This window comes from Euprymna scolopes, chromosome 14 (genome assembly GCF_053919585.1).
Source record: "Euprymna scolopes isolate OS-2025 chromosome 14, ASM5391958v1, whole genome shotgun sequence".
NCBI lineage: Eukaryota > Metazoa > Mollusca > Cephalopoda > Sepiida > Sepiolidae > Euprymna > Euprymna scolopes.
Window position 1 is genome coordinate 36,112,041 of NC_136495.1, and position 23,522 is coordinate 36,135,562.

At 35.8% G+C, this 23,522-nt stretch overlaps 2 protein-coding genes across 4 annotated transcripts in view; one reads left to right on the forward strand and one right to left on the reverse strand.

Moving 5' to 3' along the window:
* LOC145292948 (uncharacterized) overlaps positions 1 to 23,522 on the reverse strand; it is a 99,558-nt gene that overhangs the window by 37,438 nt on the left and 38,598 nt on the right. For both annotated transcript variants that reach the window (XM_080139142.1, XM_080139140.1), the window contains exons 4-6: positions 19,169 to 19,234; positions 9,319 to 9,586; positions 3,390 to 3,575 (exon numbers count right to left, since the gene is read on the reverse strand). In XM_080139142.1, the coding sequence (XP_079995268.1) occupies positions 3,390 to 3,575; positions 9,319 to 9,586; positions 19,169 to 19,234 (520 nt within the window). The remainder of the gene's footprint in view (positions 1 to 3,389; positions 3,576 to 9,318; positions 9,587 to 19,168; positions 19,235 to 23,522) is intronic.
* LOC145292949 (nucleosome assembly protein 1-like 1) overlaps positions 7,253 to 23,522 on the forward strand; it is a 140,334-nt gene continuing 124,064 nt past the window's right edge. The window contains exon 1 of one of the 2 annotated variants that reach the window (XM_080139143.1): positions 7,253 to 7,372. In XM_080139143.1, the coding sequence (XP_079995269.1) occupies positions 7,361 to 7,372 (12 nt within the window). In that variant the 5' untranslated portion in view covers positions 7,253 to 7,360. The remainder of the gene's footprint in view (positions 7,373 to 23,522) is intronic. The other variant, XM_080139144.1, reaches the window with a different exon arrangement.

Here is a 23,522-nt window from a genome sequence, read left to right on the forward strand (position 1 = left end):
GGTATACACTAGTCATTGTGATTTTAGCATAGTAAACATTAGTGGGAATTTTGTAACTTGGATTACTTAGGGGAACGGTTCAATAAGAACTTGTTCACGTTGGACTTGAAGACAATCAGATTGTAGTCAGCTGGAAAGCAGGCAAACGGAATAGAGTTCCACAGGCGAGCAGTTCTAAGAAAGAAGCCCTGTTCATGGAATCTACGTTTAGGTGTAGGCATGGATAAAGAGTGTGGGTAATTGTTGATAGTGGTTCTGGCAAGATGGGTGTTTTTCGTCAAAGTCTGGCGAGGGGGGACCAGAGATCGAAGTTCAGATGAGCACCTGCCATGAAAATAACGATAAAGCAGGGACAGGCTCGCTACATCTCTTCTGTCGGAAAGGGGTTGCAGAGAAGAAAAAAGGGCATCCCCCACTAAGCTACGAAGTCTATTTTGAACTGTCAAGACAAGATGAGCTGCTTCTAGCAGTTCCTGTCCAGATGTGGCAACAGTACTCCATCGTTGGCTGAACCTGGCTTTTATATAGGTAGAGAATTGCATCAGGAGTGAGATATCTACTGAGGATCCCACCATTTTTCCAGCGACTTTGGCAATTGATTTGATATACATGTTCCATTTCAGATCGGGAGTAAGATCAAGCCCAGAAGCTTGTCAAAACATGAAGCCTCCCGAAGACGAGAGTCATTCATTTCAATTGATGGCAGCTGGGCAACAGAGCGTTTATGATGTAAAGATAGAAGCTTGGTTTTTAAAAGTAACCAGCCAGTTCTTTCCCCATTGTACCACGTGCTCAAGATCAGAGGAGAGAGTCAGAGAGAACTTGGTTGTTTACGGTTTTCGAAGTGCTTCCATAGATGGTAGTGTCGTCAGCATAAATGTCTACGAATGATCTAAGGATGTGGTCTGGAAGATCATTGATGTAGATCAGGAAGAGAGTTGAGGGACTCCACCATTAATACTGAGAGCCTCTGATTTCTGCCCATCAATCACTACTCTTAAGAACCTATCAGAGAGATATGATTTAATAGTTGAGAAGACATTTCCAGCTATACCATGACTGGAGATCTTGTGAAGTAGGCCTTTATGCCATACCTTATCAAAAGCCTTTGATATGTCAAGAACAATTGCCCTAGAGAGGAAGCCTTCATCGAGGGATTCACCAATCCCATCAGATATAACTGTAAGCACGTCTGCTGTAGATCTAGAACGGAAATCATATTGCATGTCACTAAGAAGGTTATTTTTGCTGAGATGGTTGACTACTTCCTTGTTTAGCACAAATTCCAGCAGCTTACTCATGATGCATAGGAGACTTTTTGGCTTGTACTGAGAGGGAGATGAGCGATTACCTGAGTTCTTAAATACAGGGCATACTGATGAAATTTTCCAAGGTGTTGGGAAGCATTTCTCCTTAAGACAACACTTAAATAACTTGGTAAGTATGGGTGCTAGTTCCGGTTGAAGCCTTTTGAGCACTATGACTGGAATGCCATCAGGGCCAGTTGCTTTACTGGAATCAAGGTTCTTGATTAGTTTGGCAACATCACGTACAGATATTTGTATGTCATTTAGCAGGTTTTCTGATATACAGGGGAATACTGGGAGTTGGCGGCCTTGGTCGTAAAGGGTAGAATTAGCTGCAAAAAGATTGGCTTTGTCTGATGCTGACAATATTAACTCAGGTCCATTGATGATAGTTGGGATAGAGCTCACACTTCTGTTGAGAATTCTGTCTGCTATTTGCCAGAACTGATGGAAACCAAGTCGCTGCTCAGCTACCTTGGACTTTACAGACTGGGCATATAACTCTCTTGCCTTCTTTATTACTTTTTTACAGTGGTTGCTGGCAGTCCTGAACATTTATTACGTTGGAAGCAATGGTAAAAGTGATTTCTGTGCGCAATGGCAGCAGCACATTATGGGGAGAACCACGGCTGGCTGTTAGGTTTTTGCTGGAATTTTTTAAGGGTATGAAGCTGTCTATACCTACAGTTAACCATTCCGTCAGGTCTGATACGATAGAGGACATATCCTTTTTAAACATGGCACGTAGAGGTAAGTCTGATATAAATGGCGGTCTCGATAGTCGTACATTTTTTCTCATAAAAATGATGAAAAAATAAAATGATTTTTTTTATGGTTTCATTTCAGCCTTTAGGTCTAATAATGTGTTTTATATAAAAATAGTTTTATAAAGTTTTGTCTGTCAAATAATTTACGCCGCTAAACTACATATTTGCCGCTTTGTTACAGTCAAAAAAAAAAAAAAAAAAAAGTCGCCGCAGCTTTAGAAGTTTCATTCTTATTTTATTAAAGTCAGCCATAGAATATCGATACACTGTACGATGGAGAGGTATATCTGAGGACCTATTACATTTTGTTTTTATTTTGACTGATACAACAGAGTGGTCGGAAGATCCCAGTGGGGACTGAACGGAAGATGAGCACAGCTCAGGGCAAGTTGTGAGAAAGAGGTCTAGGAGACTTGCATACTGACCGTCAGCAAAAAGAATGTTGAATAGGATTTATGTCTACTCTTGCAGATTAAAAAAAAAAAAAAATGGTCACTTTATTTTAAAATATTTATTAAGTGTTTTTATGTTTTGTTTTGTTAATTTATCCGAATTTACAAAACATGTGTCCATTTAAAAAAACAACCCTTTAAGCTTACATGATATTCAAATGCAAGTATTGACATCATAAAATCTGCTGCCTTGCTAATGTATACTCCGTAATTTTTTTTGTACCATGATTGTATTTGCGTATAAAAAAGGTAAACTTCAAAAGCATCATAACTTTTTAATCGTTTACAGATTTTACATTTCATGTTTATATCCAACTAGCAGGGCTACTCAGTACTTCCTGGGACAAAAGACTCTTAAAACGTCTATCTCTTTGATATCTTTCTTTCTTTCCCTTTTCCCACTGCTTTTCTCTCTCCACCCAGCATGTTCCTCTTTCTGGATATGTGCACAGACACATACTCCATTACTTAATAGATTCCTCAAAGAATGAGTTGGCATAAGGGAATTAACTCCTTGATTAAAAAAACAGAGTTACTTCTCTTTAGTTAGTACTCTGGGCAAGATCAATATCATATAAGATGTGGGACTTCATTGGCTACAATATGAGTCATATTATGAATCTCTATGATGAACAGAACCAAAGTTCTTACCAAAAGTGTAATCTTTATGTGACCTTGATATCTCAAAATTAAATTAGTTCCAAATTATGATAGATCATTATCGATATCTTGACCAAGTTTGATGATGATTGGTCAAACAATATAGCCACTAGGCTGTACACAAACAAACATAATTATGACTGAAAACATAATCTTCACCTTAGCAGTGGTGAAAAAAAAAAAGAACTTTTAAGAAAAATGACCTTTGAGCAAAACAGGTGGAAGACTTGAGAAAAGCGTTTTTCTTATGTTATGTTTACATTCTCGACAGTCAAAATGGGGTTCTTCTTCTGGGTTTTCTTCTGTGCTCAGTTCCTCTGCTTCTGTTTCTGTCCCCTGGAAATAGGGCATCATTGGAACATTCAAATGATAAATGCAGTTAACCATACCTATAATAATAATAATAATAAAATAAATATTAATAATAATGAAAAATAATATTAATAAAATAATAAAAATAATGAAAAATAATATTAATAAAATAATAAAAATAATGAAAATAAATATTAATAAAATAATAAAAATAATGAAAATAAATAATTTTAATAAAAACAATGAAAATAAATAAGAAATCATAAAAATAAATAAATAATAAAAATAAATAAAATAAATAATAAAAATAAAATAATATGCTAAGGCAATTTCATGCATATATTATCTTCTACCTCTTTTTTAAAGGATGAGATTGCTGAAAATGCAATACAAAAAAATAATTCTAAAAATTCATCTGATGTTGCTGTTGTGTTGAACATTAAACTAAATGTTTTTGCCCCTCAGGTTAGGATCAAAGTGTAGTATCTTTTATGTCCGAACATTGTACAATAATATTGCGGGATGTGTGCTCATGACATATGTTCATAGAACGGAAATATTTTTGTATAACATGAAACAGCGATGATCAATGTCTCCATTCAGTCTCGAAAGACAAAGGATACCTTCTGTAGGGGGTAACTGCACGTGTAACTGTGAGGCAAGGGTTGCACAACCCTAACCACACCTCTCCTGAATTAGCACTGTTTGAGTCCAGTGGTAAGGAAAAGTCCAGGATGACTGGAAACAATGCCGAGATAATCGGAGAGCACATACAGCACCTGGAAGACTCAAATGGTCATCCATTTAGTACTGACCAGGTTCAATCTTGTTTAAGTATGATGATCCAGCAGGAACTAGTGTGTCAACGTGATTATGCCGTATGAAGAATACAACTGTGGAATTTCCACAGGTCCCGTTAGTTTACATAAGAATATGCTAAGGCATTTTATGTTTGTACATACGTTATCACGTTTCACACACACTTAAAAACTAAGATAGATAACTGGTCTGTAAAGATAGTAATTGATGATTAATCTGATGTGTTACCAACTTTGCTCATTTTAAAATGAATTGTTCCAAAATCAAATTACTCTGTGCTGTCAAATAAAACCGTACAATTTTTAAATAAAAAAAATATTTAAAAAAAAACCGACATTTGTTTTATTGTTTTTGCCAATTATTTTTTACGGTAAAGAACATTTGTTTTGAAAAGAATTAAATGGATACAATTATTAAAAAAACAACAAATAAACAAATTCATTTTATTTGTTTTGAGATTATTTAACTCAAAATGACAATTATTTTTACAAAAAGAGTCAATTTTTTTTTTCTTGATAGTATTAACCCCAACAGGAATTTGTTATTTCAAACAAATATTATTATTAGCAGCAAATAATACAGATTGATATAGAAAGCACCCTGGAGTTTCTATAGTGTCTTGCAAATAATAATAATAACTAGCAGGACCTGTGGAAATTCCACAGCAGACTCTTTCATATGTTGGCATTCTGTGGATGTTCAGCGTAAATGGAGACGATCTAATATTATTGTAGCCCTTTTGTTAAAACTGCAAAAGTATTTATCCAAGCCGACAGGGATGTCCGGCATAGTCCGGTTGTAAAATACGCTTAAATATGATATTTTAATTCATGCAGATTTCATATATATTATTATAGGATCAATTTTCTATCGATTCTTATATATTTTAAAGTTGTGATTTCAAAAATAAAACAATATATATCTATATAATTTGGGAGCATCAGCTAGAATCAAAACTGAAACCAAAACTTGTGAAGAATTCTTATTAAAATTATTTATTACAAGAAATGGAAGGTCATAACAATTAAACAACAGTCACTCGGAAGAAAAAAGATGTAAGCGTGACACACAAAATAACACAAATGCTGTTGTATTAATATAGAAATAATAATCCTGAAAAAATTTAAAAAGTGAATGCCAAAAATTGGAATCAAGGGGAAGATTCAATGGATAGTAATAATGAAAACAGCTGAAATCTTAAGGAAAATCCTAGAATATACAAACCAACCAATGTAAACTGCAAACACTAAAGAGTAACCCTAATACTGTTATAAAAAGAAAACAAAAACAGAATATGACCACAGGGAACTAAGAAAACAGAAAAATATTAAATTAACTATACCCTCTCTGCTAAAAAAAAAAAAAAAAAAAAAAAAATGGTGACGTCTACATTAGATAGAACAACATCAAAGAATCATGAAGGGTCCAGTAGGATTATTAAGGAGAGAGAGCACTAATCAGACCTCCACTGGAAAAATGTGGAGAGCAGTGGGGATGCTTTTTGTCATTCAAACCTTAGGGAATAACATTGACCGTCACTAGCAAGAAATCAAAGGGAAGCAGCTGTTGTGCTAATGTTCCATCATCTACAATAGTTATCAATAGAAGTGGAGAACATTGGAAATCTGGAGAGAATTGTTGTCACTCAGACTCCAGGGAACACCACAGCTTATTTTCAATGAGTGATTGCTGCTGATGGCTTGTGTGAGAACTCCTAGTGAGTAGTAGTAATAATAATAAATTACATCATAAATGAATACAGCAAAGTAGTCCTAAAAAGATACAAAAGCAGACAACTGCATGGGGAAGGTAATTCATAGAGAACTATGCAAACATCTGTACTTCAAACATGCTGATAAATGGTACACACAAAAATTGGAGATAATATTGGAAAACAAAATTTATAGAATCATATGGGACATGAAAGTCAAACAGAAAAATCAATCCAAGTAAGGAGAGTGAATATAATAATAGTCAGCAAGAAGAAAATAAAAACTTACCATCGTAGATTATGTCTGTTGTCCCAGCAGTTCACAGGGTGAAAATCAAAGTGTCAGGAAAAAAACAAACAAACAAAAAACAAACAAAAAAAAAAGCAAAGCAAAGGAATATGGACCATGAAGAAAATTACTAAGGTATCAATAATTGTAAAGTGCTAAGATAGTTCCGAAAAACTTGGATAAATGATTAGGAGAAATTGGAATCAAAGGGAGGATTGACACCATAAAATGCATAACAGCTAAAATATAAGAGGAAATCCTTGAATGCAGAAGAGGCTGATTACTGCCATCAACAGCAGTCAAGGTAAACAATATGGAGAGCAAGAAAACAAAACGATTAAAAAGAAAAAACAAAGAGGGAACAAATCCAGTGTGGACTCCATCTAAATATCTCTAGCTAAATTTCCAGCTAAAACTTGAAAAATACACAACAAACACAGACAAAGTATTTTTAATCAGCATAATATTAAAAGAAAACTATTCATTATTTGAGAGTCAAATGGCCATTTATATTATTTAATGACGTACATGCCTTTTTAATGTTATCATGCAACGGGAAGTAACTGATTTTTTTTTCACATAGTTATCTCCCTAATATCGACTAGTGTTATATGTCCAGATAGGTGGATAGGTTAGGAAAAGGAAGAAGTGGGAAAGAGGAGAAATGGAGAGAGAGAGAGAGAGTGGTAGGAGGTATGTTACACTTTTGCACCGCTCTGCTAGTCTTACATAAAAGGAATGAGATTGTACTCCGTGCAGAAATAAAGCACTGAATCCATACAGAGACCACAAGAGGAGGATCATAACCTGTGCAGTGAATGCACACAAACAAGTTTGCACATTCACTTAAAAGGTAATAAATCATATTTTTTCTCTCTCTTCCTTCCTACCCCCCCCCATTTGACCTCAAAGCTTACTAGTGAATAAATCATTCAACTTTTAAGATCATGTTATGAATAATTGAATAATCGGAGTAAGAAACATGTCTGATTAATTTGGATTTGTAGCTAACAAAATTACTTCAATCCTAGGAGGAACAACACATGCAAGACAAGGTATGATTTTAAATTGATTAAATTATTAAATGACGTTTTCAAAGTAAATGATTACCTTGTGTCAACTCAGGTATGACTGAGTTATGTAACACATAGCATTTCTGCTTATTTTTGTTATGTAATACTATAGTGTGTCTCTACTCTCACTCAAAGCTATGACCAGATTAGCTAGGTAATGAATAACAACGAAAAAAACTGATTGATTTATTGAACTTCACAGACAAAGTAATGCTAAGGTCAGTTCTAGAGGGTAAAGATGGAGTTTGGTTTGCTTTGATTGTTTTGTTTTACGGCATATCAACCCTTTTCGGATTATTTAATGCCGAATCCAGTTATTTTGGAAACAGTTTTTATGCTTCAAGTTCTTTATATCTTCAAATATTTATTTGTAGAGTTTGGTTTGGTTGTTTTATGGCATATCGACCCTTTTGGAGTTATTTAATGCCAAATTCAGTTATTTTGAAAATAGTAGTCATGTTACATCTAGTTATTTTGTAGAAGGTTGTGAAATGTGGGTCCTCTACAGACGTCACGAAAAACAACTAAACCACTTCCATCTTCGATGTCTTCGGAACATCTTGAACATTCGCTGGCAAAACAAGATCCCAGACACTGATGTTCTCGAGAGGTCCAAGCTCCTAAGCGTCATCACTACGATCCGCATACCAAAACAACTGCTCTATGGTGAACTCCGGTGCGGAATGAGAAGAGCTGGTGGACAGCACAAACGGTTCAAAGACACTCTGATGCCCTATATGAAAGACTTCAACATTGACGTGAACTCACGGGGAAGCAGTGCTTCCGACAGGCCAACCTGGCGCCGCTTGGTACACGAGGGCTCTCTGCTCGCGGAGGCAAGACGAACTGAATCTGCAAAAGAGAAGCACGCTGCGCAAAAAGCCTGAGATGCTGAAGTGGCTATCTTCAGCCACTGGTGTCCAACATGTGGCAGGGGCTTCCGCGCCCGGATTGGACTGATCAGCCACCTGCAGACACACAACTAGTTGTCTATGTTCATAATCGACTCCGATTGACGAACACACACAGAAGGTTTTTATTCTTCAAGCTCTTTGTATCTTCAATTGCTAGTTTTTAGTGTTTGGTTTGGTTGTTTTATAGTGGATCTTATCGTTTTTGTTCCCTGCTCTGCAGAACATGAATGAGTTTTGCAATGGGAGAGGGAAAAAGGTTACAGTATTAATGTTTGGTACATTTTAAGTTAGGAAACCAGTCAGGAAGAAGGAAAAGGGGGAAGGAAGGTGGGTTATTATTTTTGCAGAATATAATTAAGTTTTGCAAAAGGAAGTAGGAAAACAAAAAAGCATCAATGTCAGGTGCATTTCATCTCAAGAAGCCAATATCTTCAGACAGCCTGATCTGGTAGCACCAGTCTAAGAAGAGACAGAGTTAGCAAATTTCAATACTTTGTAGGTAATCAAAAGCAAAGGAAAACATTATTTCCTCGCAACGATAATAGATGGAAAAAAAAAAATTTTTTTTTTTTAAATTGTATGCATAATTATATTTTTCTTTCTTCCTCAGATTTTGAGCGGAAGCTTAGCATAGCACTACAGTTGATTAATTTTTTGTATCAAAGAAAAACATTATTTTATCACATTAGCCGAGATTTGGGAGAGAAATGGAGAGTTGATTTGGGCACAGTGACACAAGCTACAAAATCTAAAGGACACACACCAACATACCCAACAAGCTGATTATACACAATATCATCTTTGTATTGTTTTTATCATGCATGTAAACTGTGGAATGTTGCTTTGCACCCCGACAACCACAGACACCAGAATCCTGACATGGCTAAGGGAAAGCTGATGAAGAATAAAAATAACGATGGTACATACATTTGGGGTAAAGCAATCAGTCGGAGATGCTGGCATGGCCCTACAGTTATATTAAAATGAAAAAGGATGTTTTACAATTTTATTTACCATTCTTTTGCAAATATCGTAAAGTGTCATTGTATCCTTGCTGGCAAATCTCACTCATAGTGATCGACTTTGGTGGGAAAAGAGCAATGGATACTCGATGAAGGTTTTCCTGAGTGAACTGAACACTGCTATTGCAGATATTAAGATGTATGAAGTTAGACGAGTTGTCTGATGGACAAATGTCCGTCTCCCCAGAGAAAGGTGAAACAGTTATTGTTGGTTCTTCAAAGACGGGTTGATTGTCGGACAGTCCACCATCCCAATAATACTGAAAGAAACAATACAATTTAATTAAATTATAATGGAAAGTTGGGGTCTGTATTGTTATACACACAGATTCGAAAAGTTGTCAAAATGCAAATATATAACAAATAAATGTTATCAAAGGCAAGATAAGTTACTTTTCTACCTAACTGGATAATTTTTTTAATGTTTATATTCAATGTAACATGTTTATTCATACAGTGTTTACCGATGCATTGCAAAATTTAAAATGGCCCTGGACTCTGTTGAACATGGTAAGTTTGGGAAAATTAATTAAAAATAAAAAAATACAATATAGTGTTAGAAACCCACCGAATATATGTCAGCCTATGTCACAGTAACATATATTGAGCGAGTTTCATTTTGTATAGTTTTTTATTTTTAACTCATTTTCCCAAACTTACCATGTTCAACAGAGTCTGGCGTCATTTAAAATTTTTCAATACATCGGTAAACACTGTATTTTTTCGAGCTGAATAAACATGTTACATTAAATAAAAACACATTAAAACCTATCCAGTTTGGTAGAAAAGTAACTTATCTTCCCTTTGATTGTAACACCAAAGAAAGGCAGCATCAGACCATTAGGGTCGATGTGACGCTTTTATTTAACGTTAGTATTTTATCCCGGGCAATATCGGGTAATTGAAAGATAGATGTTAAGATCTTATTCCGGGCAACACCGGTTAACTCAAAGATATATCTTTTTAGTTTTTTGTTAATATTTTTGTCCCGGGCCGACATCGAAAAAAGAAAGAATTTCAATTCTGCCAAAGTATTTTTTCTCCCTTTCCTCTTCAAAGCATGATTCGATTGTTGATATTTTTTCTCTGATCTAGACGCATTGGTCGGGTTCAAAGAACGCGCCGACCGTTTACAAATTCAAGGACACAATTCATATGTCAGCTGAAAGAAACAACAGATAGATTATGTTTTTGCTTTGAACTAAAAACTACACACACACACACGTATTTGTTGGCGCCACAAAATATATTTGTGACAAGTCAAAACAAAGATAAATAATTTCTTTGGAGTTAAAATTTCACACACGCATTTGTCGGCTTCAGAGAATGTTTGTTGAATCAAATATTAAATGATTTAGTGTGACTCTGATAAAACCATTCGAATCCAAAATATTAATTGAACCCAAAATAATATTCCTAATGTTTTCATTCTCAGGCCGAATCGCAGTTTTGAAATTTAGATCAAGAGATTTTTTTTTGCCACCCGACAATTTTCAATAATATATTTTGTTGAGATGTTAACAGAATAATAATTTGTTAATTCCCTTTGATAATGACAAGTGTCACATCTAAGGGCAGAATTCACAAAGCATTTTTTTTCTGGACGCAGTTTTCTTACTTACACGGTTATCGCGTATTACAGTTTCCGAATTATCCAATGAGAGAAAACTGGTTATTTTCCATCGGGCGTTTTTGGTTGATCGGGGAGGAGTTAGAATTATTCTTGGATTGTGGGAGGTGGCCACTTTTTATCATCAGTCAAATTATCCAATGAGAGAGAATCAGACGATTTGGTTATTGAGCATTCTGATTGGTCGGGAAGGAATTGGTAATTGTCGCCCCGCCCAGTGCTCTACTATATAAAGACCAAGAAAGTTAGAATTAAAACAGATTCAGATTTAGAAGCAGAAGAGAGAGTCTGGGAACTCGGAGAAAAACAGAGAAAGTCCGAGAGTCCAGCCACCTCACCTCTCCTCTCTCTCTCTTCCCCCTCGCCTATTGTCCGATAACTAAAAAGGGTTAAGTTAATAGACTTGTGAATTCCAGCAAGTGGAAGCCCCACTTAGAAGTTTAAATGCTTGCTTACAAATTCATACTCCAAACTGTACATATGTTTGTATATATTGCTTTTATGGTTTTCTTTTAATACATTCTATATAACCCAATCTCCGGAGTCTTTGTTATTCAAAATTCTTTGATGTGCTGATGTTTTCATCATTATTTTTTTTACTTGTGAAACTGCTTCCGTCAACGAGCACTCGGTATCTCCGAAGACAAAATCTCTAGACGATCACAGAAGATGCGACCTTGTGGACATTGCAGCAAAGACGATTCCACTAACGCACTGAAGAAGGGCTTACTGGGAGACGCGACGTACCGGCGCGGTTTCATAATTGGTGCCGCGACCAGGATTCGACCCTGAAAGGTCGCTACGGCACATCAACCGGAAAAAAAAAAAAAAAAAAATCCACGACACAACATCGTTGAATGAAAAGAAAGAAACAGCCAACATTAAAGAACTACGGCACATCAACCAACCATGGCACAGCATCATTGAATGAAAAGAAGGACGGCACATCAACCAACTACGACACAACATCGTTGAATGAAAAGAAGGAACCAGCCAACATCAAAGAACTACGGCACATCAACCTGGTATAGTGTATTTCGAACATTACAAACTTTTTTTTTTGCTCCGTGATTGAGCGTATAACTACAAGACCTCGACCAACGGGAATTCGACCCTCTGGATCTGAAGCGAAGCGGGATATAGGTAAGACCCTCTTATTTTTGTGATTTTTGACTTGGGGTTTTTCTCATTGTAGTTTGGGGCGCCTGGAGGCCTTAATTTTGAAAAAAAAAAGAGAATGACTGAGTTGGTTGAGAATAAGAGTGAGGCTTTGGGGGGAGCAGAGATGGTGGCGACTGTGACTGAGAGGGTGTCGGGATTACCAATGAGGGAGTTGCTCAGACTCATACAGGAGGCGGCTGAGGAGGTGGTAGAACTGGCCGAGGTGCTAGGAGAGGTCAGCACCAAAGGGAATGAGAGGGCAGACGTGGCCCTATCAAGTGGGCGAGTGTGGACAGGGGTCCGCGCCGCCCTATCGGGATAGACGAACACGCAGGGCCCACCTCAGAGGAGGGGGCTCTAGCCCAAGCTGACCCGACAAACCCCACCCCAGCCCACACTCGACCCTGAAGAAAGCCGGAAGAAGGAAGTCCCAGACGTCCAACCATGGGGGGAGGACGTGGAGGATTGGGAGGCGGAGGCTGACCCCAACCGAAGGGATTGGAGCCTTGCGCATGGGTTTTACAAACCCACTCCTGGCAGATATGGCTTGGTCTGTTGGACCTGCCAGGTTGAGGGGCACCGAGCTGTAGAGTGCCCCACGAGGTATGGGAGACCACCTCGCTCGTTGGGACAGAGCTGTAGTAAATGCGGGCAGTTCGGCCATAAGAGCAGATGGTGCAGAGCAGCGGGGGACGCGGAGCTGGGGAGCAATGCAGAGAATCATTCAGTGCAGCCCCAGAAGAGAGGTACGAGGCCAAACACGGGAGCTATGGGGCCCCAACATGGCCGCTCTCAATCGACTCCCGGTAGAGGTGAGTGGTTATGCTTCACCTACCACCCTGATGGACACGTAACGAAAGGGTGTCCTACCAGGTGGGGGGCGCCGCCCTGGGCGGTTCCCAGAGAGAAAGTGCTACATTTATTTGGTATATATTTGCTTTTTGACAACTTTTTCGAAACTATGTGTTAATACAAACCTGAAAGCTGAAATATTTTATTTTAAAAAATAAAATGGCCACTCAAGGAATCGTTAATAAAATTAAATTTATGCAAACTAGCAGGACCTGCCGAAATTCCACAATAGTTGAAAATTTTTAAAACACATAAGTAAAATGAATAAAAATAAAATAACGACAAATTTCAAACAATTTTTTTAGCAAATTCGTTTTTAACCTTTCAAAGCTAAAAAGAATTAATTTAAAAAATTTGGATTTTTTTCAATGAAAATTCAACACACAACATATTGTTTTGTTTTTTTCTGAATAATTTTTTAATATAAATTATAAAAGAACAGATGTCAATCCACTTGCACATATTTAAAAAAAAAAAACTATAATAAAAAAAAATCTTAGTCTCCTCTTAACATGACTTTAAATTAAATTTTAAATTATAAAATAAAATAGTCAATTTAAAATCGTAAACAGACAGCCATGTTTTTTATTTTAAAAACTTTTAGAGAGGAAACGGTTTTGATGATTTTTAACTGATAAAAAGTGACTATAAAGGGAGGTAATTCGTTTCTCATTAATGTTTGCAATGATGTTTTTTTTTTTTTGTGACACTGGAGGTATGGAAAGTAAATTAATATTTAGATAATAAAATAGAGACTCTGGTTCCTCCATTCTCCCCTATTTTATTGTAACACTAAAAAAAGTAGATAATAAAAAAAATAGATAATAAAATAAATAAAAACAACAAAAACAAATAGAATAAGGACTTTACAGAATTTTCTTTTCACTGCCTCCCTCGAGATACGAGTCATATTCCTCATCTTTAAATACTTCCCCAATTCCTATCCTGCCTTGACAGAGTACAAAATAGACTTTGTGGCTTAGTGGTGGATGCCTTTTTCTCTTTCCTGCAATCTCTCTCCCACAGAAGAGACGTTGCGAGCCTGTCTTTGTTTTATCGTTATTTCCATGACAAATGCTCGTCTGAGCTCCAATCTTTGGTCCCCATTCACCAATCTTTCATGAAAAACACCTGTCTAGCTGAAACCACTGTCAGTAATTTTCCCCACTCTTTATCTGTGCCTAAATCAAAATGTAGATTCCATGAACAAAGCTTCTCTCTTCGAAGTGAACGCCTGTGGAACTCTCTTCCGTTTGCCTGTTTCCCACCTGACTAAACTTGGACGTCTTCAAGTCCAACATAAAACAAATTCCTGATGAATCGCCTCCTTAAGTAAGACACTTTATCAAATCTCCAATACTAACAATTACTATGATACTATCCCATTGATTACTGTACACGCAATAACCCTTATCCCTAAGTGGCTTCCGGGCCTTGATAAGTAGTGACCTCCATGTAAAAAAAAAAAAAAAAAAAAAAAAAGAAAAAAGGATGGTGCTATCACCTGGATCCAAAGATTAATCAGCAATGGATGTTGCCATCAAACTATTGTCGCTGCACATTCTATCCAACCCTATTCCCCTCCTTTATCACCTCATCATGTTTATCACGCTTTCTTTTATTCTTCCAGAAAATATAATTTCTAACCACTTTAACAAAGTTTCTGTTCATGAAAAAACGAAATATAGAAATCTGCAGCAAAATGCGGCACAAAGTGGATGGTTGCATTCAATGTTATCAAGACAAAGCTCTTCTACTTTAACAATTTCTGGGAGGCCACTTGGCATTTCCTGGCTGTAAAATACACTTTAATATGATATTTTAATTTATAGAGATTTCATATTTTTTATTATAGAACCAATTCTCTATTGATTATTATATTATATCCACTATATAGTAGTGGTTTCAAAAGTTTTTAAAACAATATGATTTGGGTGCCATCAGCTCGAATCAAAGCCAAAACATGCAACTCTCCAGCATTATTTGTTACCATCTGATCTAAGTCCACGTGCATATCAATACTTAAAAGATTTATGTAGCTAAATGTATACTTGCACATGCATAGAAGTAACAGGTTTAATTGAATTATGCCTATCAAGTTCCATTTTTTTTTTTTCAATTTTGACCGCTTAGCAATGTTTTTACTGGCTAAAAATCAAATTGAATTTTTTTTCCACAAGTCTGAATCCCTTATGGATCAAGTTTCAAATCTGTAAACAAAAAATTGACAAGGTAGCTTGGTAGATACTGTTCTGTACACACACAGACAAGGTTATTATATAAGAAACCTTTTCAACCATGAATTGTCATGGACGAGAGTCCAACATCCAAGTTTCTGAGCCTGACATTCTCAGTCAATAAGAAATGGAATAAGTACATCGATGATGCTGCCAAGTCTGCTGCAAAAAAAAAAAGGCAGGTTCCCTCTACAAGATTAGAAAACAAAAAAACTTACATTTGCTCGTATTCTATACTTCTACAAATACACAATTCGCCAATGCATGGAGTAATGTTGCCAAATCTTGATTGGTGCACAGGCCTTTCCCCATGGAACAGGTGCAAAAAAGAATTTAAAATCTAACACACTGTTTACCAAGCTTCAGCCTCTGTCACATCACTGCAGATTTGCATGCCCATGCTTGTTTCATCAGTATTTCCATGGAATGTGCTCGAATAAACTTACTGCACTTGTATGAAATTATACTTCATGTTCTATTCTTGGCACGAGTACAAATTTAATGTCCACATTTAATTTAATGTCCATAGCAAGTTAATGTCCATAACAAGTTAATGTCCATAACAAGTTAATGTCCATAACAAGTTAATGTCCATAACAAGTTAATGTCCATAGCAAGTTAATGTCCATAACAAGTTAATGTCCATAACAAGTTAATGTCGATAACAAGTTAATGTCGATAACAAGTTAATGTCCATAACAAGTTAATGTCCATAACAAGTTAATGTCCATAACAAGTTAATGTCGATAGCAAGTTAATGTCGATAGCAAGTTAATGTCCATAACAAGTTAATGTCCATAACAAGTTAATGTCCATAACAAGTTAATGTCCATAACAAGTTAATGTCGATAGCAAGTTAATGTCCATAGCAAGTTAATGTCCATAGCAAGTTAATGTCCATAGCAAGTTAATGTCCATAGCAAGTTAATGTCCATAACAAGTTAATGTCCATAGCAAGGTGCACCAAAAAGCTCCTTTCGTTTAACAATTATAAAAAACGTTTCCAATGCCGATAGCACCCTTCCTGAGAGTTTGAAGTTCAAACTCCTCACCCTAACGTTCACGTGCAACATGAATTGAAATAAATATATAGAAGATACTGTCAAGTCTTCTGCAAAGAAGGTGCATTCCCTCTACATCAAACTGGAAAACTTCTCACACACGCTAGTATCTGATATCTCCGTAATGTAATGTAGCATCTTAACACACATGCAAATGACTAAGCTGGTGCGTGAGATGACGTCACAATGGAGGAAGAGAACAGAAAGAAAAATGGAGAAAACAAAAAGGCACGTGTTAGTGCGAGATGGATGTGCAGCCACATAATGGTCGTGTGAGAGACATTAAAAATGTGTTCGACACAGCAGAGCTTTATCAACTACATGGCAAGCTAAGAGACTTTTAAAAATAAGATACAATGCGCTATTAGGGGGCAACTCGTAGACATTTATGCTGATGACACTACCATCTATGGTAACACATCTAAGACCATAAATGACCAAGTTCTCTCCGATTCTCTCTTCTCTGATCTTGAGCATGTGGTACAATGGGGAAAGGAGTGGCTGGTTACTTTTAATGCATCTAAAACTAAGCTTCTATCTTTACATCATCAACGTTCTGATCCCCATCTGGAATCAATTGAAATGAATTGGGGAGGTCTCATGTTTTCTTCTGGGCTTGACCTTTACTCCTGATCTGAAATGGGACACATACATCAAATCTGTTGCCAAAGCCGCTGGAAAAATGGTGGGATCCTTCTATCGATCCAGTAAATACCTCACTGCCGATGCAATTCTCTATTGCAGAGCCAAGTACGTCCAAGGATGGAGTACTGTTGCCACATCTGGGTAGGAGCTGCTAGAAAGGACTTGTCCTGCCTTGATAGAGTTCAAAATAGATTTTGTAGCCTCGTAAGAGATGTTCTTTTCTCTTCCCTGCAACCTCTATCTCACAGAAGAGATGTTGCGAGTTTGTCTCTGCTTTATCATTATTTTCATGGAAAGTGCTCGACTGAGTTTCAATCTATGCCCCCCCCCCTAGCCAAACTTTCACAAGAAATACTCATCTAGCTGAAAATACTATTAATAATTTCCCGCACTCTTTATCTGTGCCTAAACCTAAACGTAGATTCCATGAACAAAGCTTCTTTCTTAGAACTGCACGCCTGTAGAACTGTCTTCCGTTTTTCTGCTTTCCAGCCGACTACAATATGGTTGTCTTCAAGTCCAACGTAAACAAGTTTTTGATAAGCCATTACTAATGATTACTATATTATCCAATTGACTACTGCACACTCTTAACCCTTATCCTTGAATGGTCTCTGGGCCTTGATAAGTGGTGATGCCTATGCAAAAAAAAAAAAAAAAAAAAAAATGATGCATAACAGCAAATGTTCTCGGTTTATCTGAGAACAAGAGAGTGATGCAAACGAAATGTGCTTACAAAAACATATGACTGCATGATCACTCTTGCCAAGTGGAGACAAAATCCGCAGAGAAGAAATGGAACTAGGATAAAAAGTTAAGTTTAACAATTAAAGTGAATTATCAAACATCCCTTCTGTGGAAGAGCGGTTGTGAGGAAGAGAAAAGAGCACCCCCCTACTAGGCTACGAAGTCTATTTTGTACTCTGCCAAGGCAGGATAGACTGTTTTTAGCAGCTCCTGCCGAGATATGACAGCAGTACTCCATCCTTGGACGTACTTGGCTTTCATATAGATAGAGAATTGCATCAGCAGTGAGAGAAGGATCCCACCATTTTTCCAGCAACCTTGGCAACAGATTTGATGTATGTGTTCCATTTCAGATCAGGAGTAAAGGTCAATCCCAGAAGCTTGTCAAAACATGGAGCCTCCCAAAGACAAGAGCCATTCATTTCAATTGATGCCAGATGGGGATCAGACTACTTACACCCGAGAGTATCCTGTCCTTCTACAAGGCCACCATTTTGCCAATGCATCTGGGCTGGTGCATTTACCACTAGTCTCTCCCTTTTGGATAGGGTCCAAAAAAGAGTTTTCAATCTATTAGGTCCCACTTTGTCAACTAAGCTCCAACCCCTGTCCCATCGCTGAATTTCTTTCCTTTTTTTGTTCCTTTGCAACTATCTCTTGTGGGTCTGCATGTTAAAATGTAACAACATTGAAGAAAATAATGTTATGCATGCATGAAGTATTGTTACCACATCTGAGCTGGTACACAATCATTTAGGGGAATCACAGAAAAAAAACCCAAGAACTTCTTTGGTTACATAAAATCAACATATCCAGAAAAAAATTAGCACATTTCATAGAAAAACATGTTAACCGTTGAAGTATGGAGAGAGAGAGAGAGAGAGAGAGAGAAAAAAGCTGTATATTTAAAAAGATCCTTTAAAATGTTCTAAAATATTATAAAAAAAAATAAAAAATAAAAAATTAAAAAAATAAAAAATTAAAAAAATTAAAAATTAAAAAAATTAAAAATTAAAAAAATAAAAAATCAAGGAAATATTATTTTAATACAATTCAGAGGAATTTTTCCATTTTTCATCATATGGACGTCGCATAACTTCATATGGATGTCGCATAAATTCCATTACTGGCTATTAGAAGAAAAACAGCATTTTCTGTCAGAGATTCTGCTTCATTGAAGAGCCTACCAGAGGTAGTGACGATGTATATTAAGGATTAAAGTTGCATCAGACAAAACATTTAGACAATATATAGATGTACACATCTTCTAACTTACCTTTTACATGGCTTGTTGCACTTTGCTATATTTTTTTTGTTAGTAAAACAAGGGTGAATTCTAAGGTCCAAATGTGACTAAGTCAGTGGACCAATGATTTTATTCGAGATTATGTATTTATTCCACTTCATATTGTCTGAGAATATTAGGCAAAGGAGTTTTAACGGACACCCGAGAAAGGATGCTATTAATCATGCTTTTTTTTAAGTAATGAATTAAAAAGGTTTACTTACGTCTCCTTTGTATCTTGGGGGAATAATTCCGCAGTAAAAAGGAACAAATCCACTGCACAACAATGCCTATTAGACAAAAACATACATATCAAACATACACAAAAATGCATAGGTTGATATTGAGAAAATTGTGAATATATATTATACTATTATGAGAGTTAATTAACGTTTGTTTCTTTGACGCTTTTTTTTTTTTCATATTTTAATCACACAATTCACATACTTAATATTCTTAAGTTTGGATTTGAGTAATTTGAAAGAAAATTTCATTTTAATCGTTTTAATTTAAATATATTTATTTTATATATTTTAACCGTTTTAATTTGCTGTAATTTGCAATTAACTAAGTGACCAATCTTCATTTTTGAACATCACAAGGGCACACAAGGCCAGTAACGAATTATCTTTTAAAAAAAAATTGTCTGATTAGAACAGTCAGTGTTCCTAAGTAAGAGTGCCTCAGCGACAAGTAGTAAACCCATCCTCCTTTTCGAAAGAGGTAATGCTTAGGAGGATCACCATGTAAGATCAGAACAGAACAGATATTACACTCTGATCTTGACCTGACGGTGAGATTTTGTATTCACTGTTGAAACAAAGAATAAATGTTCTGAGAAGCACTTCCATAGATGGGGCATGCATTCTAGAAGGCATTTGACTAATATTAGCAGACGATTACATCAGGAGTCAGATACTTTCTAGAGCAGTAGAATGATCCAAGCATTTTTCTATCATCTTTGACGAAACTATAAATTAATAGTATCATTTGAGTTTGAGTACTGAGTGCTCAATGTTTTGTTTAAGAAAAGTTTAATATAAGAATGAATAAAAACTCCTTAACACTAGATTTGCATTCTTGTTTGTATTCTTTTGATTTGTGAATTCAAGTAAAATGTAGTCTTTGCTGTTTATGGCAGCTCGGTGCGAATACAGACTCTGTAATATTATTGTAAAAATTCTAATATAGATTGAATACCATTATCAGATTCCTTGTAAAAATTTTACTTGAGAAAAGTTTTTTTTTTTTTTTTTTTTTTTTTACACCGAGGTCACCACTTATCAAGGCCCGGAAGCCACTCAGGGATAAGGGTTATTGCATGTACAGTAATCAATGGGATAGTATCGTAGTAATCGTTAGTATTGGAGATTTGATAAAGTGTCTTACTTAAGGGGGCGATTCACCAGGAATTTGTTAAGTTTGATCTTGTTATAGGGCTTTGTTTTGGATTGCATCCTTGAAAACAGACAGACATTAAATTTATATTATAGATGAGCAGATTCCATGATAATATTATAAAAAAACCCTTAATACAAAATCATTACAACCATTTGATCCCTTATAAAATTTGAGCTTTGTCAGATTAGAGCATGGAAGTTACTTTTTCATTCGAGTTAGTAACTATGTTTGTTTGGTTGTTTGTTTGGTTGTTTGAGTACAGTCTAGTATATGGTATAATCATGTAAACACACCTGTTCCTGTTAGGTCACTGAAGTTAAGCAATGTTGACCCTGGTCAGTACTAAAATGGGTGATCATTTGAGAATATTGGGTGCTGTATGTGTGGTTGGTGATTACCAGGGCTATAACAACAGCATATTCTTTTCATTGTTTTAACCCTCGAGTATATATCCGACACAGTTATCACTCTATATAAAAGCATATGATATCAATGGATACATACTTGAGAGTCAAAACAATAAAAAGAATATGCTGTTGTCCTAGCCCTAGAATTTATGCAACCCTTGCTTCAGTTACATGTGCAGTCACCCTCACAGAGATTATCCATTATCTTTCAAGACTGAATGGAGGCCGTACAGCTTCATGTTCACATCATTTGATTAATCAGCACCAAACTTGGTCAAAATATTGGTTATGGTGTTATGGTCTAACTTAGAACTGATGTAATTTGGGGATATCTCAATCAAAATTCATCATCCGGGTTACGAAAAAAGATGAGTGTCACACTTGTAGTGATAAATTTGATTTGTTTCATTGTAGAGACTTGCTACTTGGACCATATTGTAGCCCACAAAGTTCTGCTTATTTGATGTTGAAATTTAAAATTGAAAAGTTCAATCAAAGTCAAAATTGACAAAATTTCAACTATTGATTTTTCCAAATTTAATGTATGGATCTGATAGTCTTTGATAAGTAGTAATCTATATATCTATAAAAGTGAACATGTCTGTGTGTGTGTGTGTGTGTGTGTGTGTGTGTGTGTGTGCGCATTTCCCTACGCAATAACTCTCTCAATTTTAAGCCTACAGACTCAAAATTTGATATACAGGATACTGAGATTTGGGAAAATCTTTGATCATTTTTCGGACAGAAATTTGACTATTAAGGGGTCAAAGTTCAACGATTTGACCTTTGAGAAATCTACCAAACTCCTCAGCCAATTTTGGGTCTAAACACTTGAAATTTTAGATATAGGTTCCTTGGACATGGATCTAACTTAATTTGAGTCCAAAACAATAAATGTTAGGGGGTCATAATAGGGGTCAAAGTTAAAAAAAAAATTGATCTCTGCGGTCTCTACCAAATTACTCAGGCAATTTCTGGTCTAAACATTTGCAATTTTACATAAAGTGTATTCAGAGATAGGGCAAGCTTTTTAATCGGTTTGGGTCGAAAATTTTTAGTTACCAATATATAAATGTATGTATATATGTATGTATGTATGTTTGCATGTCTGCCTAAAACTTTCGACAGAGGCAATGGATTTTACCAAGATCAGTATTGTTTTGAAGGTCGACTTTTCAGACGAAAAATATCGAAAAATTGGCTAAAAACATTAATATCTTCACCTTCAACTGGGTACTTTTCAACAGGGGGCAGGGTTGCTTTTTTTCGCCAATATTTTTAAAAGTCATCCTCTCCTTCTGATTAAAACATAAGTAACTTCCGGTTTGTTGGTGGTCGTAACAGCAAAGACGTCAGGTATATTTCTCGCTCTTTTCCTCCTTTGCGGTATGGGTTCGAGCCTGCCTTCTTACTACCACCTTTTTTTTTTTTTTTTTTGCTCAACATACACATCCAAACACCCGAGCAACGCTGGGCTGAAATACTAGTTAGTAATAATAATAGTAAATAAAAATTGAATTTGATCAGATAAATAGTTTTGAGTTATCAAGGATTCCATAGGTATTTGGGAATACTTCATACAATATGGAGAAGTCACACCCAGATAAGACTTTGGCTTATCCTTACATTGTCAGATTGTGATGTGCAATCTCACAACTAATTTATATTTTGTTTATATTATACAATACTGAAAAGGTTCAAGGTTCACTGATTTAAATGCGGACATTTATTTTTATATTTGTTTCTGACGTCATAAATAAATTGTGTCAAACAATGAGTACCAAGCACTTTTAATATGTTTATGCAGAAGCCCTTCGGTCTGGCTAAGGTAGTTCTGCTATTGAAACAACAAACGGCTAAAATAATCGTGTTATCTTTTGGTGTGTTGACATAGAAAATGGGTTACACTGATATACAGAAAACTTGATCTTGGAAAGTGATTGGCCTTGGGAAAGGAAAAACAAAACATTATTGATAGATAACAGAGAACACTTATTTATTTTTTTTATGGAAATCGCTCCGGACAAGATATGAAGCCACTTGATGTAAGCAGCTAACAAAGCCAAAAGCTACTACTTCAAAGTTAAAAAAAAAAAAAAGAATAGCCAACAATAAGTGTCAGATGGATAGATTTTGACCCAAAAAACAACAATTGTTCTTCCCTTTGTCAGAAACATCAATCATAGAATGTGAGGACTAAAGAAGAAAATAATGGAAGTGAGAATTATGATGCTTCTGAAAGTAAACCTAAGATCCACTGTCCTATCAATATTATAAAAAAAAATTCCAGTCTTAATAGTGCTAAATTTATCAGCATGTCTTATTGTCCTTTATGGTGGATATGATGAACCCAGACTGAGCAGTGGAAACGGCCTAGACATTTTTCTGTACTGATAGGTTGTCCTTTAAGGACCAAAGGTTACTTGGGTATAAGAGTTCATGATTATTAAGTGGATAGTGATTGTGAACTGCATCATTTTTTATGGAGACAAATCGATTATTATTTTCGTACTAGACTTTCAACCAGTTAAAAATGGGCAAAAGTTATAGCAGTTGACATAGAATGTGTGCTATGCTAAATTGATGGTTGAATATGGTTAAATTTGTGCTCATTTTTGCATTGAATACATATCCTTATTAATCCTTATTAAAGTAGAATGGATAAACAGAATAAAGGAATATAATATAGATGAATCCGGTGAAATTGAGCCTTAACGATTTTATTGAAGTCAGATAGAGTTTTAAATCTTTTGTATCTAAAATTTCCGTG